General features: G+C 46.8%; 1 protein-coding gene across 4 annotated transcripts in view; it reads left to right on the top strand.

Moving 5' to 3' along the window:
* The window catches only part of FNDC3A (fibronectin type III domain containing 3A), a 224,663-nt gene that overhangs the window by 141,567 nt on the left and 62,521 nt on the right, over positions 1-20,575 (top strand). For all 4 annotated transcript variants that reach the window (XM_074987823.1, XM_074987830.1, XM_074987839.1 and 1 more), the window contains 4 exons: positions 313-437; positions 8,288-8,462; positions 10,215-10,301; positions 20,306-20,444. In XM_074987823.1, coding sequence (XP_074843924.1) covers positions 313-437; positions 8,288-8,462; positions 10,215-10,301; positions 20,306-20,444 — 526 coding nt within the window. The remainder of the gene's footprint in view (positions 1-312; positions 438-8,287; positions 8,463-10,214; positions 10,302-20,305; positions 20,445-20,575) is intronic.

Raw genomic sequence — 20,575 nt, 5'->3', positions numbered from 1 at the left:
GAATGTGATATAACACTCAGTTTCTTTGGGCATCTTTGGTTTGTCAGCCAGCTGGCACATGGGGACGCTGTGTCCAGAGCTAGCAGAGCGTTATGCTCCCCATGTCCAGCCATGTTTAAAGATGCAGGGACTCCAAAACCCCTTGGCAGGAAGCTGAGAGCATGCTGGCTGCAACAAATCCATGAGCCCCCAGCTTGCCCTCCAGCTGACATTTAATTGCATGAACATTCATGTAGGATTAACTAAATAGTTTAACCAATAGATGTGCTTGATTAACAATGTTAAATAACAAGTTTTCTTCATTTATTTTAGGGCAAAGGAAATGGAGAGTTTTGTCAGTGTTACTATGGCCAACAGAAGCAGTATAGAATTACTAAACTATCACCAGCAATGGGATACACCTTTAGACTGGCAGCCAAAAATGACATGGGCATGAGGTGGGTATTGCCATAAACATACATAAACAATGCAATGTGTCTGCATCCATGTGCAGGGGTCTGCAACCTGGGGCTCCACAGCCACATGCAGCTCTTTAAGGACTTCTTTGTGGTTCCCAACACTACACAGTAAACGCTTTTGTATCCAGCAGCCCTGGGACTGGGAGGTTCCCAGATATTCAAATATTCTGAACAATAAAGTGGTGAACCTAACAGCACATAACACTAAAGAAAAACAAAATTAGATATTAGGAAACAAGCAAGAGTGTATGCAGAGTACTTTATTCACCAACAATAATAGTATTGTCCACTGTGAACTGTCTATACTTCCAGGTTCTTTTGGAAGATTTTTCAAAAGAAGGGGCTCTCTCGAAAGATCCCACAGAGCATCTACTACACACAAAACATGCTCTTTCAAAAGAAAATCGGAAAATGCTGCTCTTCTTTTGGAAGGGCTCTTCTGCTTCCATATCAGGAAGAGCGCCTCCTTCCAAAAGACTCTTTAGGAAAAAAAGGTATGTGTAGAGGCTCCTCTGGCCACTCTTTTGAAAGAGCAGTGCTCCATGGCACCAGCCAGCTGGCACGTGGGGAGACACTGTCCAACGCTAGTGGAGCCTTATGCTCCCCATGTCCAGCAATATTTAAAGATGCAGGGACTCCAGGACCCCTTGGCAGGAAGCTGAGAGCGTGCTGGCTGCAGCAAACCCACGAGCCTCCCCCAGCTTGCTCTCCAGCTGACGTTTGAGTGGCACCGGACACCCCACCAGCATCATGGCCAGCACCCAGGACCTCCCTGCTCCCCAGGAGTTCCCCTCCAACTTGTCTGAAGGCTCCTAAGAAGAGGGCCCCCTTCTGAAGTGAGGCTGAGCTTCAAGACCTGCTGGGACTTTGGGGGGATGAACAAGTCCTCGGCCATGCCAACGGCTGGCACTGGAGTGCTGTGGCGTTTGCCCAGCTGTCCACTGGAGTGACCTCCTGGGGTCACTCCCTCTGCATAGCCGACAAGGTACGATCAAAAGTCAAGGAGCTGTTCAGGGGCAGTGCCCACTGACTGCCCCCACTACAAGGACTTAGATAGCTCCTGGGACCAAAAGATACAGCTAAGCCAGAGGCTGTACAGGACATGACGGCACCTGAGACAGAGCCACAGCAAGAGCTTCAGGAACAGCTGGGACCAGGAGCCAAAGCCCTCATCAGCGAGGAGGGTCCCTGATGATGACTGTTGCATCCAGCTCCTGGAGCCAGGCCTTCTCCACCTGGGCCTCCGCCAAATTCATCAAGGGACCCTCAAGTAGGTAACGGGTGATTCGGACACCCCAGCAATTCAGACACCCGGGGCCGGGGGGCCCATCCTTCCATAGCCAGCTGGCCACATGGCCACGGGCCCCTGTCCAGACAGCCAAGTCCCCTGGACCATGAAGCAGACTGCGCAGCACTCAGACTCGCTCCCATGGACAGCACTACAAGCCACACGCATGCAGAGAGAGATGTGGGAGGGCTGACTGCTCCTGGCACGTGCCCCACCCATGCAGGGACCCCCAGGTGCCTGGGATCCCCCAGGGCAGCTGGGCCAGCCGATGGGGCTGTCCACAGCATGTGAGGGGGCACAGCCCTTGAGGCTTGGTCACAGGACTGATGAGTCATCTCTCTCTCCCCTTCTGTCTCTGCAGCTCTGCCATCCAAGGGCTGGGCAAGCCCCATGCAAGGACAGGGGAGCCCCGCAGCAGCCAGTGAGGGAGCTGGGGCACCCCCACCTCTGTTGCCCAGGCAGGCCCGCACCTGGAGGCCATGCCACCACTGCTGCAAGGAGGAGGAGGGAGCAGCTGCCCACACCGCAGCCATCTGGGAGCAGACTGCCATGCTCCAGTGCTGGCTGGAGCTCAAGGAGGTGGACATGTCTCGGCAGGGGGAGGCCTGGGGCAATGTCACTGTGACCCTCTGGTCCCTCACCCAGGCCATCACCAAGCCACTGCCCTCACTGCCCCATCCTCGCTGCCCTGATCCCATTCGACCTCCCCCAGCTGTCCTGATGGAACTGGCCCAGTTGCTCATGGCCAGGGCAGGCCAAGCAGAGCCAGCTTCTCCCCCGCACCCCCACTGAGCCCATGGCTGCAGCAACTCAGCCAGGCCTCTGCATCCTCATAGTTCCAGACCCAGGAGTGTAGGGGCCCACTCAGCTGATGCAGGTCATGGCCTTCCACTGCTGTGGACAGCTAAGGCCCTCCCACCTCAGCACCCACCCCATGTTAGTTGCCCCTGCCCCAGGACCCCCATCCAAGTTCGTTGCCCTTGTGCCTCACATTGTACGTAGTCCCCGCCCCCCCCGTTCTCCCCTGTATATAGTCCCTTGTATAGTTTGTAGTGAAAAGAAAGTTCCATTATATAGTTCAACAGTTTATTTTCAACCAACCCCATGTCCCTTGTGTTTGGTGTGGGCACAGTGAGGGGTGTGTGTGTGTGGGACAGATACCTGGGGGGAGGGTCATTGGGGCCTCCAGTGAATCCTCCCACAGGGTCTGCCTGACCTGCACCCTGTCCTGGTGTGCCTGGTGGCACAGGGCATGGGCCTGCTGCTCATAATTGTGGTCAGCCTTGGCAGCCCACCCCTGCACAAATACTTCATGCTTGCTCTCCACAATATTATGGAGAGCACATTATGTCGGCACTGCTGCGTGCATGTTGTGGAGGCTGACCTCCAGCCACTTTAGGAGGCACTGAAAGTCGCTCTTCAGGCTCCCAAACCCCCTGCTTCACCATGTTGCATGCCTGGTTCAGTTGCTCATTAAAAAGGTCTTGGGTTGGGTCAGTATGTCCTGTGTAGGGCTGCATGAGCCATGGGTTGCCAGGGTTAGGCGGCAGCAGCCAAGATGCAGTGGGGCATGGTCAGGTCCCTGACTATGAGTTCTTTTGGGGGGATGTAGGTCCCCTCAAGCATCCTAGCCAAGAGTTCCAGAAGACCCAGATTTCGTGGGCTCACGTGGACCAGCCCACACAAACCCATGAAACACCCCTTGGCATCCACGAGGGCCTGGAGCACAACGGAGTGGTACCCCTTTCTATTGATGTATCACCCTGTGCTATGCCCATGGGTCCCATCCAGCGCACTGAAGCCGTTGGGGAAGCCCAGGGCTGTAAATTCCAAGATGGTGGCATTGAGGTCCCCAACATGGACGACCCTCCACAGGAGGACGGCATTGATCACCCTGATGACCTGCATGGGATGGAAGTCATGCTCATGTGTGAGTGTGTGGTGGGGTCCCTGGGAGCCTCCCCATCCTCAGCTCCCGGCCCCCTCCTATGTCCACTCCAGGGCCCACTGCCCCGGTCTTCAAAGGTCCCCCTTGCCCAGGAACCCCCTTCCCGGCATGCCTTAGCACCATGAGGACAGCTCCAAGGGTGGTCTTGTCCACCCGAAACTGGTGGCCACCTGAGTGGTGGCTGTCTGGGGTGGCCAGCTTCCGTATAGTGATGGTGACCCGCTTCTCCAGGTGGCGCGCAGGCCGCATCCAGGTGTCCTGGTGGTGAAGGCAGGGCTGAGCCGCTGACGTAGCTCCAGAAATGTTGTCTTTGTCGTCCGGAAGTTCTGAAGCCAGCAGTCATCATCCCACTTGCCCATCACGAGGTGGTCCCATCTCTTGGCACTGGTGGGGTAGTTCCACAAGCACTGGATGGCATAGCAGACTGTGCACAAATGGCACCTGGTGGCAAGGGCCTGCAGAACAGTGGTGGGAGGGATCGGCCACTGGAGGAGTTACAGGATGGCAAGGACCACTGTGGCCAGCAGTTGGACCAGGTCACTGGGGACATCTCTGTCAGGGAGCTGCAGGGGATGCATGGAGGTCTGTGCAGTAATGGCTTCAGTCCATATACAGGGTGTGCAGTGCTGTGTATTGCAAAGTACCCCGCAGGGCGGGAGTGCTTAGAAGGGGCCGTTTAAGGGAGCAGCTGGCTGCAGGGCCCAGAAGGTCTTTTCTACCATGTGACCCCAGTCTGTGGTATTCCCTGGCTCATCCTTTCGAAAGGGCACCTGCTGCTGCATGGATGTTCTTTTTCGAAAAAGCGCTTCAATCTTTTGAAAGAGTAGGTCGGAGGCTCGATCTGCTGTTTTGTGTGGACACGGTCTTTTGAAAGTCAATTTTCCGGAAGCTAGCTTCCAGAAGTTTGCGTTTTGAAATTAGGCTGTTGTGTAGATGTAGCCATACTGCATTGGCTGTATTTATTTCTGTTTACTTTCACTGTACTGTACTTATGGGAAATGTAACTTAAATTTACTTATGGTTAAAGTGCCGGTTATTTGAGAGTTTCGAATCATATAATGCAGGATATGAAAGAGTTTATGCAACGTAAAAAACAAAACCAAAAAAAACCTCCTGCTTATTTTTGATAAACAGTGAACAGTCTAAAAGCCCAACAATGAGTATTTCATATCTGAATAACAAACGATATGTGATATCGAAATGTTGAATAACTCCCCCTTTAATATGTGCAGTGCATTGTGGGATATGATGTGCGTTTTGATCGATTTGCTAATAAAGTCTTCATTTTGAAAAGGAAAAGAAAGCTTTCTGCATTTCTTCTGTGAAGGACAACAGGCATTTTAAGAAAGAACTGAGTTTAAAAGTGAAGTAAAATTAGCATAGTTAAAGTGGGTTTGGAAGTTAAAGTCAGGAAGATGATAACAGGAACACATGTGAAGTGTGATGAAATAGATGTAAAAAGTTTGTGAATGTCCTGCAGTAAGCATGTATTGCGTTACAAATCATCGTGTGCTGTTCTTAATCATCATGCTGTTCTTAAAACAGAGGTTACAAAAAGTATGGTTTGATGTTATTTGTTAAGGACTAGGATTCACATGCATTGCTCTTGAATTATTGAGTTTTCAACAAATTTTTTAAAAATGGTTCTTTTTCCTGTTTTGGTTGCCAACCCCTCTGTGTGTGTGTGTAGGAACAACAGATAGCACACTGCTCCTATAATTAACATATTCTCACCTGATATACACTATAAGGTACATGACATCTCACTGAATGCTCTTTAAAAATGTTAGAAATTCTTACCACTTCATACAATACATTGTTCCTGTTATTAAATGTAATTTTTAAAGATAGAGAAATCTTTATTTTGAAGTAATTTTAATGGGTAACAGTACACCTAAGCAGTTATGATAATATCATGAAGATTAAAATAAAAATAGATAAAACACCTTCAGGTACATCTGTGAATATCTGGACACATAGTTCACAGTTCCTGCATTGTAAGCTGGTGAAGGGCATTACTCTATGGTAGCATATGCCTGTAAAACTAATTACTCTCTAAATACTTTAAATCAAATATTTTTTAGAACTGTAGAAACAATCTACTGCTTTTATAGGTCTGCTTCAGAAATAAATGATGATAAAAAAGAGCCCTTGGAGGGAGGTAAATTTTGTCCTAGGTACGATTGATGGCATCTTTTATTCATGCTGTTGGGAATTTAAGAGCATCTTAGAGCAGAATTTCATCTTGATGTTGCTGACCAAAGATAAATGATATGCTTTTATAGCTCGTGTGTGTTTAAGTTATTTAACCATTCTTAAGTTCAGCCACATAATGAAATACAGCACAAATATTTGCTAAATAGGAAAAGTACAAAAAGGAAACAGAGAGGAGTAAAGGAAGGTTTCCAAGTGGATTGCCTGGTGAATTGCAGCCTAATCTATTGTCCAGTGGGACTGTTTCTGTTGATTTCAGTGTGTTTTGAATTGGGCCTCCTGTGAGTAAAAAAAAAAAAATAAAATAGAGAATTTTTTTTAAAAAATGGACATTTTGTTTTGACATACCCATTAGTTAAATAAAGTCATTGGATGAATGAATGCTTAGGTATTTTGGCATTAGTGGGGTGCATATAGGTGTGTTATCTGCCCTTTTGTTGGTGCTGGGAAGTAGTTGGCCTGATAATTGGCATCTGTGGTCAAACCAAGGGTTGCAGACAGATTTCGAGACAAGAGGCAAGAATCAATAATAAGACATGAATCCAAGAGCCAGGTAGGGAAGCAGGAGCGAGGAGTCTGGCAAGAAACCAGGATCTGATGTAGCAGCCAGACAGAGCACAGTTATGTGGACAACTTCTTGTGTCTCTCTTTGGGTCTAAATAGGATGCCCTGACTGATCAGAGGTGTTCCTTCTGTGAAGGGTTGATTGGATGTGTAGTGGGTGGAGGGATGTTTGGGTGGTTTGGTAACATCGTGATATATGCCTCTCAGCATCCCTGTTTCTGGGACTTTCACTAGTGATGTAATGCAAGTGTGAAAATTTAATACTGTCCCCAAAATTAGAGAAAAAATCCACCCTTACTTCCTGTAAATTATATATTATTTTTCAAAGGTCTGGTTTGCATGCTGCCTTTGTGAAAGTTTTTATGACATATGTTGTCTTTTCCTTTGGTTTGTTTTAATTGTAAAAGAAAAGTACTTTACTGCAATGTGTTGGAAAATATAAAAAACAGAAGTAAATAAACATGGGGAAATTAAATGGCATCATGATGGATTCCACCTTTAAAGACCCACGTTGTCCAGGCAACATGGAAGAAATCTTAGTTCTGAAATCCAAGTTGTTATTGGACAGACTTCAAACTCTCTCATACAAAGAATTAATGGGCACAAACCAGACATAAGAACACTCCTGATTCATAAACCGGTCAGTCAACATTTTAATGGAGTGGGCCATTCTGTTAATGACTTAAAAGTTTGCGTTTTAATGAAGAGGAATTTTCACAACAGTCTGCAAAGAGAGGCTTCTGAACTCTCTTTTATAGTCAAATTTGACATGTTAACACGTGGTTTGAACTGAGATGTGAATTTTCTGGGTCATTATAGGGGCTCTTTTGCATATTTGGCTTAATCTAATTCTTGACTCCCCCCCCACTTCTGCCCCTCTACTCTGTGATTTGCTCACCTTGATACTTTTTTTCTGATTTGTCAACCTTGATTACGTTTTTGGTTCTCTATGCCTTAAATATTGAGGCTGTTCTGGTGTGGGTCTGTCCCACGAAAGCTCACCACCTAATAAATTATTTTGTTAGTCTTTAAAGTCCTATTTTACTGCTTTTTCTGTTTTGATAGTGTATAGACTAGCACGGCTTTCTCTCTGTTACTATTCAAGTTGTTATGGTGTCTCTGTTGCATAAGCCATACAGAGAACTGTATTTACCAAGATTCCCATTATTTCCTCATTCACTCTTGCATCCCTCCCTAATGATTCTGTTTCGTAATGCCTCTCATTCTTTCTTGTACTGTTTACTTGACTTTTGTCTCCGAACACAGCTACCCAAAGAGACAATTAGTAAGGCTGATGAATCAGTCTTTGTCAGATTAATTGATAGTCTGCACTATATTTTTATTTACTACAGAATACAAATTTTATCTTGGCAATTCCACGGGAATCTTAACTTTCAGTGAGAATTTATTGGTCTCTCTTTTCTGGACACCTGGAAAACTAAAACATTGTCATTAGCTGGATAAATTATGTAAGTGTACAAGTATTTTAGAGACAGTTGTGCCCATTATGGCTTTTCAAAGTGAATTTTAAAAAAGCAATTTGTATTCTTGGTCTGTTTTGTTAACAAATGAAATAGGTATATTAATTCCAGACCAAATTTTTAAATATGGGCATGCTGTGTAAGTTGCATTATCATGAATTGCTCATTCAAGCACCGTTTATTTATACAAGGTGGTCAATTTCATGTACCCACATACAACTACCAGAGATGTACATGTCTTACAAATTAGCTTGAAACTCTTGTATGGCAATTCTGTATTATTCTTGTTCCTGTGGTATCTTATTGAGTTTACATACTGTTTATTTCAAAACAGTGGTTTTAGTGAAGAAGTCCTGTATCATACCTCAGGCACTGCACCATCCATGCCAGCCAGTCCTGTGCTGATTAAAGCTGGAGTTACCTGGTTATCCTTACAGTGGACTAAACCCTCAGGAACACCAACAGATGAAGGCATCTCTTACATTTTAGAGATGGAGGATGAGACCTCAGTAAGTGTGAAAAAAATATTCTAAGTATGAAACAAAAATGAGTATTTCAGCACACCAGTAGTATCTGTGTAATAGCAACACCAGCCATTGACAGGATCTTCTGCTGGGGGTGTGATGTTGTTCTAATGAGACTTGTGAGTGCTTTTATTTCATACACAGTGTAAGAAAAAGGTAAAATCAAAATTGGAGAAATAGCTGCAAAAATCATTCACTGTGTAAATTAGCGTGCAGTTACGCTTTCGGAGCCAGCATGGTTCTTTAGTCATGGTTAGCTGATGTCAGTAAATAAAATTGAAGTGCTTAATAATGTACATCTATTTCAATGGCATTGCATTCTCATATTACATGTTAATGTATCTCTGACCTTATGGATTCTGCAAGCTAAGCTTTGGCCTTAGGAATCTGTTTCATCCTCAGTCCTGCAAAGGGATCAGTCTTGCCAACAAGTATGAGGGCATTACTGTAAATCTGTTCTTACTCTCTTTCTGTCCTTGTTTGTTAAAGAGATGTGAGTAATGAGCAAGTAATTGGTGTCAATTTTGAGCATATTCTTTCTGTGGAAAATCATCTTAGACCTGGCAAGATAGTATCTGAGTTTGTGCAACTTACCTAAGCTGTGTTTTACTTACATTGTGATGTTTGCAACAGCTAATCACACAGTCCTGACCATGAGGGGATCGGTTATTTTCTTTTTTACATTCCTCTCAGTAATGCTTTTCATAATCAAATTCAGCACATTTGATCACGGTCTTCCCCTTCTGTGTTCCTTGCTTTAGTTAAAGACAAAGTGACAGATTAAGCTGACCCTTCTGATTTTAAGTCCCTTAATGGTTATAGCTCCTGGCTGAGGCTCCAGCTCTGGAAAGAGAACCACACAGGCATAGAGGTCTGCTTATTCAGTTCTGTTTGCCTGTGTTTGCAATCTTCAGTTTTACCCTAATCTCTGTGACTTCTCTGATTATTATTATACAGATCATGAACCTGATTTTCATTTACAGTAAGCCTCCCAGTTTACGCTTTATGCTGCCAGAATGGGGTGTACATAAAGGAAGTTTAATTTATTGCCACTTCATGGTCCCTTTACTCAGCCAGAACAGTAAGGAACCTTACATAAAAGAATCTTGTACTTATGGTCTTCCAAGGGACTGTCCAAAGTAAAAACAGTTAGTATTGAAACATCATTTCCCATGACTTTTCCCTTCTCTTAAGTGAAAATTGTGACTATTGCTTTTATTATGACAAAACCATATTGTTTTCCTTTCTTTTGTTATGTCAGATAATCATCCTCATCAGGTATGCTATTGTTGGTAAGCCCTGATCCTGCAAAAACATACATATCATATAGTTTGTACTCATGAGTAGCACTCTTGCATAGGAAGTCAAGTTTATGCATAAATCCTTGAAGAATCAGTGCAAAAGTTTCAATGGTGTGGAACTTGCTCCCCTTGACAGTCATTTCAGCTTTGCCTTCATTTTTCAGTGAATCCCGCTATGATTTTTCCCTCTGCCCCTCAAAACTTCTGTTTCATAGTGAGAAAATGCTGGGTTTATTATAATTTTATTGTTTTGTTTTGATCATCCTTCTCTTATTTCCATTGGACACCAACCCAAATGGGGACTCAGAATAAGGTCTTTAACACCTTGACTCAAATCAGCCTAAGAAAGTTCTATTTCAGATTATACAAATTTTGCTATATCTATATTCTGGTTTATAAATATATTTCAAGTATTAATATTTTATTACTTCTACAGGGATATGGTTTCAAACCGAAATACGATGGAGATGATCTCACCTGCACAGTGAAGAATCTGAGACGTAGTACAAAGTATAAATTTAGGGTAAGATTTCTTCAATTATTTCAGTTTTATTCATTGCAAAGTAGCTCAGTGTTAGCAGGTGTTACGGTTGGTTTCTGTGGTGAAATAAACATTAATACACTTTCCTAAAATATTGTTCATATATATGTATTTAAGAAAGGAGTGCTACCCAAGAAAACCTTCTCCTTAATCTGAGTGGTAAAGTTATTTCATCTTTTAGCAGAAGTCATATTTTTCAATACAGATTTTGAAATCTCCATGTATAATTTACATAAGATATTCCCTTGATTACAATAAGAGCTGCTTCTTGCTTGAAACTTCTGAAAACTAGGCCCCTTATGTATGAACCTGATAACATCTTAGGATGCAAACTTTATGCTCCTCACTGTAGAGTACGTTGGTGGAAGCATTTTAATTAGAGGTGTTACAACAGTTAAAGATACGAAGTTCCCAGCTGCAGGAATGCATTAGTTCTTTGCGTACTTGCTCAGATCCATTCCATGTCAGCTGTGTGTTTGCCACATGCACAGGTGCTGGAAGTTTTTCGTTCAGTGGTATCCACAGGAGACCAGCTCCACCACCCCGCTGGAGTGGTATACATATGCTGTGGTAAAAGGGGGCACTTCCGGCTCCCACCAACTTCAGTTCCTTCGTGGTACCAGTGACGGTGCTGGAATTCTTCTGTTTCAGCAACTTTTCCTACTCTTGAACTATTGTGAACTTTCTGTCGTAAATAGTTATAACAGTTAATGTTAGTTCTTCTTCAAGTGGTCCCCGTGGGTGCTCCACAATAGGTGTCGGGCTCTCCCGGCACCACAGATCGGAAATCTTCCAGCAGTTTCTCCTGGATTGCACATGCGCTGGCGCGCGCCACCCCCCACACACCCCTGGCCGCGTGCACGATCCGGTCCCCGCCAGTTCCTTCTCATCCGCCGTCGGCTGCAGACGGAATCCACTCAGGCTAAGGCCAGATTCAGATTACTTAGTGGTTTTTTTCCACATGTAATTTGTCGTTTTCGGTTATTAAACAAAAAAAAAAAAAGGACAGAAAGTAAAGACAAAGAGAATATCAGAAAAAAAAAGAGGGGAGGGGAAGGAGAGAGGAGCGGAGAAGAGAAGAGCGGACGTGAAGGCCATTTAGGCCGCCCGCTGCCGCAGGCCGGTGATCACTATTTGGGGTGGAAAGGCACGGATTAAGTGCTAAGTACCCTATTAACAATAAAGGACTCACCGCAATGGTCTCTTCGGGTTTTACAAAGCAGGAGTCATGCCGTGAAGCTATGCCAGCCTCCGTGGGGCATAGCGAAAGCATCCGATGCCTGGGGGAATTACAGGCTACCTTGCCGGAGAAGCCTCACCCAGAACAGCCCGCTGAGTTGCATAAGAGGAGGGCAGTTTTTTCTCTGACCCCCTCAGTGCAGAAATGGAGGAAACTCTCCCTGGCTCGATCCTTGCCGTGCGTTTTCAGCGAGCAGGACGAGTGGAGCACACAGCCACCAGCCACATACTCAGGCAAGCGGCAGCACAGCAGCGCACGTGGCAGAGGCTGAGTCTCTGGTTATACAACAGCCGGCACGTGCGGCGCCTAGAGCGTCAGCCAGGCAAGCGCCAGAACCGGCGGCACCGCCACAGGCAGCACAGACCCCAACGGCACCAGCGGTGCAGGGTCGCCAGGCACGGAGCCTGCAGGCACCAGAGCGGGATACCCGCGCGGCACCGCAGGTGACGGTGCCGAGCGCGGCGCTGACAGCGGGGCCGAGATCCCCAGCACAGGAGGGGGCGGTGCTGGCCCCGCAGCGGAGGGGCAAGGCAACATCAAAAACCCGGCACTGCAGTCCATCTCTGTACAGGGCTGCGCTGCTGTTAGCACCAAGCCCTCCCCCTGTGATACACACGCCGCACCGAAGGTCTGTGTCTCCACCGGCCCATCCGGAAAAAAGAAACAAAACAAAAAAAACCAAAAAACCTCCTTCTCCGTTCCTCCAACCAATGTCACCAATGGCTTGGGCCACCTTCACCATTTCTGGGATTGGATCCCCTGGAGTACTATCACAAGCCAGTTTCACCTCTGTCTGTATTGTCGCGGAGGTCTCGCTCTCCCAGACATCGAGGGTACACACCTCGTGAGTGGTCCAGGTCTCCATCCCTGGACCCTTGCCCATGCTGCCATGGTCGTCCTTATCATGCTGGACACAGACAAACCACAGGCCTACACCCAGGGGCAGGTCCCCCCCCGGCCGCCCAATACCCCCGTGGGCACTCCCGATCAGGGACAGAAACACAGTTGCCTCAAGGGGAGTTAATTTTAGAACCCCGAGACTTTCCATTACAATCCTCCAGCGAGCAAGTGTATCATCGACCACAGGAACCCGAGGGTTCAAGGGAGCTTTACCTTAGTGGTTCCTCCTCATCCTCCCCAGATGAGGCCGTGGCCCCTGGGGATGTCTCTCCCCCGGATGACCTTAAACAGTTTCAGGAGCTGTTTAAAAGGGTGGCTTTCACGCAAGACATTCAAACGGCAGAGGTGCAGGAGAAACATCACAAACTCCTGAAAAATTTGAGACCCCCAGCTTCATCCAAAATTGCTATTCTGCTGGACGAAGCCATTCTGGAGTCAGCCACTACTATATGGCAGACTCCGGCCTCTGTTCCGCCTACAAACAAGAGAGCAGATAAGAAATACTTCGTTCTGGCAAAGGGCATGGAGTTCCTGTTCAGTCACCCACAACCAAATTCTTTGGTGGTCGGGTCGTCCCAGCAGAGGTCAAAGGCTTCTCAGTACAAATCGGGGGATTGGACAAAGATGCTAAGAAGCTAGAGCTGTTTGGCAGGAAGGTATATTCCTCTCCTATCCTGCTATTGAGAATGGCAAATTATGGGCACACCTAGCAAACCATAATTTTGATAATTACTCCGGGCTTACTCCCCTCATGGATCCACTTCCGAAAGATAAAAAGCCGGTGTTAAAGGCGATTGTTCAAGAGGGCTACGCAGCATCGCGGCTGGGAGTCCAGATTGCCCTGGACGTGGCGGACACGGCAGCACGTTCAACGGCTACGGCAGTGGTCATGCGTAGAGAATCCTGGCCCCAGATGTCGGGTATCTCGAGGGAACTACAGGTGAAGATCGTGGACCGTCCTTTTGATATACAAAAGCTGTTTGCAGACTCAACCGACTCGGTCCCTCACTCCAGTAAGGACTTGAGAGCTACACTTAGAACCTCGGGCATTTATACTCCCCCATACAGGAGGGAAAAATTTTATCCTCAGCAAAGACGCTACGCTTACAACCACAGCGTGCTCAATATCAACGGGGCTACGGCCAAGGGCGCTATCAATAGCGGCAACAGTACAGAACTCCTGGGCGACGTTCTCAACAAAGCCGTACGCCCTCGGGTCAGGCCCAAAGGCAACAAGTTTGATGGGTATGTCGGGGGCTGCACTGTCAATACCCTCGCTCAATGCCACTCCCATCTCATGTTCCATCATCGCCTCAGACCGTTCCGCTCCCGATGGCAAAAGATCACCACAGACGTGGGTGCTGGAGATGATAGCCACGGGTTACGCGATCCCCTCCCAGTCGCTTCCACCGACGAAGCCTCCCACCAGGCCTCACCTCAGGGACACTGCCACGAGGCGAGGCTCGAGCAGAAGGTGACTCACCTTATGTTCATAAGGGCGGTGGAAAGAGTGCCGGAAAAACCAGGGGAAGGTTTTTATTCACGCTACTTCCTACCAGGGAAGAAAACAGGACACTGGAGGCCCGTTTTAGATCTTCGGGGCCCCAACCGTTACTTGCGCAAGCAATGGTTTCAGATGATCACAGTTGCCTTGATAGTCAGGGCACTGGACGATGGAGACTGGGTTGCAGCACTCGACTTACAAGATGCTTACTTTCATATCACAATCCACCCGGCACACAGACGCTTCCTCTGCTTCACGATCGGCCAGGAGCGCTTCCAGCACAGGGTTCTTCCATTTTGGCCTCTCCTCGGCCCCCAGAGTCTTTACCAAAACCCTGGCAGTGGTGTCAGCCTACCTGCACAGACAGGGGGTGTTTATTTTTCCCATATCTGGACGACTGCCTGCTGAAAGGGACCTCGAAGGCAGAGGTCTCACGCATGATACGTGTCACAGCGGACACGTTTCTTCACTGGGCCTAGTCATCAACCTCGCAAAGTCAAAGTCCGAACCCACACAACATACAGAGTTCATAGGGGCACACATAAACTCTATCACAGCAAGGGTGTACCTACCCGACGCCCGCTTCCACGCAGTCAGTTCGCTGGTGCAAGTCATTACGTACAGTCCCACGGTGCCAGTCTTAACATGCCTACGGCTCCTGGGCCACATGGCGGCAGCGATGTTTGTGGTACGGCATGCCAGGTTGCACATGTCAAGCCTGTAGCATTGGCTGGCGAGCGTTTACAAACCGGCATCCCACGCTGTCCACAGGGTGGTGTCGCCCACAACAGAGGTGCGCAGATCCCTGGCGTGGTGGGAAAACCCCGAGAATCTGCTAGTGGGGGTGCCTTTTCACCAACCACAAATTTCTATTTTTCTTACTACCGACACCTCCCACATGGGATGGGGAGCGCACATCGGCGACAAGGTAACACAAGGGCTATGGTCCCCTGCGGAACAGACACTGCACATATCCATACTGGAGCTCAGAGCAGCATTCAACGCCTGCAAACATTTTTGAGATTACCTACATGGCAAAGTAGTCAGGATTCAATACCGACAGTACCTCCACTGTTTCCACATCAGTCGACAAGGAGGAGCACGATCCCGTGCCCTATGTGGGGAAGCACTTCCGATTGTGGAATCAGTGCATCGCCAATAACATAACGTTGAAAGCCTCGTACTTGCCGGGCACTCACAACGTGAATGCAGATCAGCTGAGCAGGCGCTTCGCAATCACGCACGAATGGCAGATCCGCTCCAGTCTGCTACAGCGCATTTTTCGTACATGGGGGTTTTCCCTAGATCGATCTGTTTGCCACCCAGTACAACCAAAAAAAAAAAAAAAAAAGGGTCCCCAGTACTGCTCCAGGGCAGGAGTGGGGCGGGGGTCCCTGGTCATGTTTTCATGGAAGGGCTCCCTACTTTACATGTTTCCCCTGCAGCGTTTATCCGCAAGGTCTAGCACAAAGCCAGAAGGGAGAGAGCTCGCATGATACTCATAGTCCCACTTGGGATCGGCAGCAATGGTTTCCCTTGCTTCTGCGCATGTCGGACTGCCCACCGCTCCCTCTACCGGTGGCGCCGGGCTTACTTACGCGGGCTCAAGGGTCCATAGTACACCCGCACCCTCAAGGTCTGCACCTGGAAGCATGGCTAATCCATGGCTCAGCTCCTTAAAGAGCACATGTACGGAGGGAGAACAACAAGTCCTGGAATGTAGCCGAAGGACCTCCACCAGGAGGACTTACAAGCAGAAATGGACTCAATTCACAGCCTGGTGTTCCGCCAAGCAGTTAGCTCCCCTTGACGTTCTTATACCTGTAATACTAGAATACTTATTGGATCTCAACAGAGGCGGGCTTTCTCTATCCTCGCTAAAGGTCCACCTCGCCGCTATATCAGCCTTTCGGCATACAGAGGAAGGGCCCACGGTATTCACCCATCCTATCGTTACTAGGTTCTTGAAGGGGCTGGTAAACCTGTACCCCCCCTCGGAAACCGCTTCCACTATCGTGGAATTTGGACTTGGTGCTCAGCACGCTATCGGGTCCACCTTTTTGACCCATTAGCCACAGTTCCCATACGTCTCCTTACGATAAAAACAACCTTCTTCCTTGCAACTACGTCAGCCCGCAGGGTGAGTGAGCACTGCACAGTATTCTCAAAGGAGGCGGTAACCTTAAGGCTGCACCCAGCCTTTGTTCCAAAAGTCTCTTCGGAGTCCAATCTTAACGAGCCAATAGTTTTATCCGAAGCCCCGCAGCTCCGGTAAGGAGGCACACCTGCATCTCCTAGGTGTGAGGAGGGCATTGGCCTTCTACACAGACAGAACTAAGTCCTTCCGGAAAACGGACAGGCTTCTAGTCTCTCTTGCTCCCGGGTCAAAAGGAAAAGGTCTCTCTTCCCGGAGAATCTCATAGCGCATTGTGTCCTGTATAAAAATATGCTTCGAACTTTGAAAGACTCCTTTGCTGGCCCCGCCCAGGGCTCACTCCACCAGGGCAGTGGCGGCGTCAACAGCCTTCTTCAAGGTCATCGCGTTAACAGACATCTGTAGAGCAGCGACCTGGTCATCCTACGACACCTTCGCCAAGCATTATGCCCTGCCTCGGGTATTCTAAGAGGATACCCGTCTGTCGACAGCAGTCCTCTCGGGGGCAAGCTGCACATAAACCGATTACCCACCTCCTTACTTGGGTTACTGCTGGGTAGTCACCTATTGTGGAGCAGCCACAGGGACCACTCAAAGAAGAAAGAGAAGTTACTCACCTGTAGTAACGATGGTTCTTCGAGGTGTGTCCCCGTGGGTGCTCCACCACCCGCCCATCCTCCCCGCTTCGGATCTCTGTCTAGTGTTTTTCAGGAGCATCCGAGGCGGTTGGTCAAGGAACTCACAGGGACCGGATCGTGCACGTGGCCGGGGGCGCGCAGGGGGACGCCACGCGCCGGCGCATGCGCGATCCAGGAGAAACTGCTGGAAGATTTCTGATCTGCGGCGCCGGGCGAGCCCAACACCTATTGTGGAGCACCCACGGGGACACACCTCGAAGAACCATCGTTACTACAGGTAAGTAACTTCTCTTTACCTTGGTGTTTTAGTTAGACAGCCTGTGGCATGGGAGGGGCTGAGGCATTCAGTGTGTGGGAGGGGCTCAGGTTGGCCAGGGATGAGGGCTATATCTGGAGACACAAGATCTGGGTTGTGGCTGGGAATGAGAGGTTTGGAGGCTCTGGCAGGGGGTACAGGATCTAGGATGGCAATAGGGGTGAGGGGTTTTGGGTACAGGCTCCCCAATGAGAAAGGGCTCCCCTCAATCCTCTCTCACTTTGGCAGCTCTGGGCCAGGTCAGAGGTGACTGTCAGGTGCAGCAGCTCCGGGGAGAGTAGGTTGGACTGGGAGAGGGTGCTTGTGTGAGACTTATTAGGCAGCCACGCAGCTTAGAGGGGACTTTGGTTACAAGCGGTACTCTCTGTAAGTTGTGCGCTTGTGCAGCCCTCAGAAAAGATTCAGATGCCACCTAGCCAATTAGCAGAACACCCACATATATGTTTTTGGTTGGTGCACATTTGCACATACGTCAGTACACACAACAAGTGAGTTCTGCACATGGATAGAAAAAATTCACAAATAGATGGAAAAGATTAGAGGGAACATTAGTTACAAGCTCTATGTATGTCCATGAATCCTGCCTCTATTGGTGCTGCTTGGAGTCACCTAATATGGAATGGGCATGAGTAAGGCTCAAAGAAGAAAAGACTGTTCCCCGTTTCCATCGCTGGTGTTCTTTGAGAGGTGTTGCTCGTGTCCATTCCATTCCAGCCTCCTTCCCCACTGATGGAGTTTCTAGCAAGAAGGAACTGAGGGTGGGGGAGTTAGCAGCACTCCTTTTACTGTGGTATATGTGCACCGCTCAAGAGGGTAACAGAGCTGGTTCCCTGTGGATTCCACCAAGGGAAAAACTCATGGCACTGATGTACATGGCATGCATGTACACCTAACGTGGAATGTACAGAAGCAATACGTCTCAAAGAAGACCAGTCATGAAAAAAGGTAACTGTCATTCACGCATTTTTTTGAAGAGGCTATCCCCAAAGTTGTGTGCCCCCCCCCCCCTTGTTGCATATGTATGGAGACAGATCTGGCGGGATTTGATAGCAAAATATTGCTCCAAGAATATATTCTGTGGCGCAGAATTCTTACCCTGTTTTGGTTCACTGAACCATTTTTAAATGTTCTTGTTCTCCCACACACTACAAAAAATAAATGCAGTGTTAATCAACTCTCTCATTTTTATTATAGATGAGAGAGGTTTAGGAGAAGAGTAGAATTCCTTAAGATCATGGAAAGATGGAGTGACAGATTTATTTAATAACTTCCTTGCTTTTGTTGGCACCAGTTCTTAGTGCAATTGCTTTTTATTGTTATAGTTATTTTCTTAAAAGAAAAAGTGTGAAAAGATGAGAACAACACTGTCTGAACTACTCTCTGTTTTGTTTTTATTAAAATGTCACATTTTTCAATATTTTGTTAAATTAATCATACAAAATTACTTTGGCCTCAGTGGGGAACATATCATGATCTATATTTTAGTACTTCATTTTCCTTTAGGAAATGAATAATAATTTCTGTAACGTCCACATTTCTGTATGCTTGCTATTGTACGGAAGCTTTCATTGCAATTTTATTTTTGAGGGTATTTGACAGGGATGGACAGCCTGAATCTTAGAAGGAGCCAAAATTTATCAAGGTGCGTTACCAAAGAGCCACAGTAATACATCAGTAGCCCTCATGAGCTCCTCCTTCCCAGCCCCAGTTCCTTCCACCCACCAGCAGCCCCATGGATCAACATCCTCCTACTCCCACTCCTCCAGCCTCCTGTGATCTCCTGTTTTGCAGCATGAAAGAGGTTCTGAAGCAGGAGGAACAAGGGTGCAGCAGGCTTGGAAGAGGGCGTGCAGCCTTTGGGGGAAGTGTGAAATGGGGGCAGGGCTGTGGCAGAGCCAGTAGTTGAGCTGTGACCACCACTGGCACATTGGAAAGTTAGCACTGGTAGCTCCAGCCCCAGAGTCAGCACCTATGCAGGGATCAGCATACTAATTCTAAAGAACCAAATGCAGCTGTGGAGCAACAGGTGGGTCATTCCTGACATATAACACAGGTTGAACCTCTCTAGTTTGGCACACTCTTGTCCGGGAACATCCGTAATCCAGCATGATTTTAGTTAGCTGGATGACCACTTACAATGGGGGTGGCCAAGATTCCCGTGGCCAAGATTCCCATGGTCCAATAAAGTTTGCTTACAGCCACCAGTCCTGGCTCTCACTGATGTGCAGTTATTCTGCTCTAATTTACCCCAAAAGTCTGCTAAGAGCTCAGTGGGCAGCGAAGTGTTGGCAATGCTGCTAGACAATATTGACTTTCCAAGGTCTGGCAAATTCTTTTGTTCAGTACCTGTCAGGTCCCAAGGGTGCCGAACTAGAGAAGTTCAACCTTTATATATGTAATGGGTTTTTTTCCTAGTGTCCTGAAAGTCATAGGGAGAAAACGAGAATGGTTGTCTTAAAGAGTTGCAACAGGTGAAGTCATTAGTTTGCTATAGTTTTGTGTAGCTTTAATTATGATTTTTTTCATATATTAAATTTGACCAGCAATGATAATGTGCTCTAACCGCTTTTTATATTTACTGTAGTTGAATATTAACTAATTGATGTATCCAAAGTTTAAAAAGTTCTGTTGTACAAATGTAGTATATACTTATATTTAAGGAATGTTTATTTAAAAAATACTGCTAAGTATTTAAGACAACCAAAATTACTATGGACAGATTTTCAAACCTTTGCATCCATAATTAGATTAATAACTTCTTACTCAGGCACATAAATAAAAGTAGCAAAATTTTCAAAAGTACTGAGTACCCACAAATTCCAACAGAGTCATTGGGAGCTGCAACTTCATGAGTAATTCTCAGCAGGCTACTTTTATATGCCTTAAATTCAGATGTGGAGGCTAACTTTAGTCACATGGATTTGAAAATGTTGGGAGGTTTCGTTCATTTGTTCTTTTCATTACAACTATTGTAGAAGGCTAACTTTTAAATTTTCATTTTTTAAGATTAAAATTTCCCTTCTGGCAGTTCTCTGCCATTTTTCATTCCAGTAATGTGATTGACTACAAAAATCCTTCAAGAATATGAGAATGATAATATGCAAAAATGCATAATAGTCTTTCTTTCCTTTGCTAGTTTAAACATGATTTACACGCAGTTACCATTAGCAGGTTGTAGAGTACCAAAAGTGCACATGTGCTATTTTTAGAACTATTTATTTATTTATTTACAGGTCATTGCCTATAACTCAGAAGGCAAAAGCAGTCCAAGTGAGGCTATAGACTTCACTACTCTCCCAGACAAGCCTGGAGTACCTTCAAAACCATCAGTTAAAGGAAAAATTCATGCACAAAGTTTTAAAATAATTTGGGGTAAAAATTTTGTTCAGTTCTGTTTTGATACTTTTGTCTGTATTTATGTACATGGGTGTGTAAAGAAGGACAAAGTCTGCTCCCAGTGTTTGTGGATTAGCACTAATGTGGCCGAGAGCAGAATACTGACT

The sequence above is a fragment of the Carettochelys insculpta genome, chromosome 1, assembly GCF_033958435.1.
Source record: "Carettochelys insculpta isolate YL-2023 chromosome 1, ASM3395843v1, whole genome shotgun sequence".
In the NCBI taxonomy this organism is placed as follows: domain Eukaryota; kingdom Metazoa; phylum Chordata; order Testudines; family Carettochelyidae; genus Carettochelys; species Carettochelys insculpta.
This window is presented reverse-complemented; position numbering and strand designations above follow the sequence as displayed.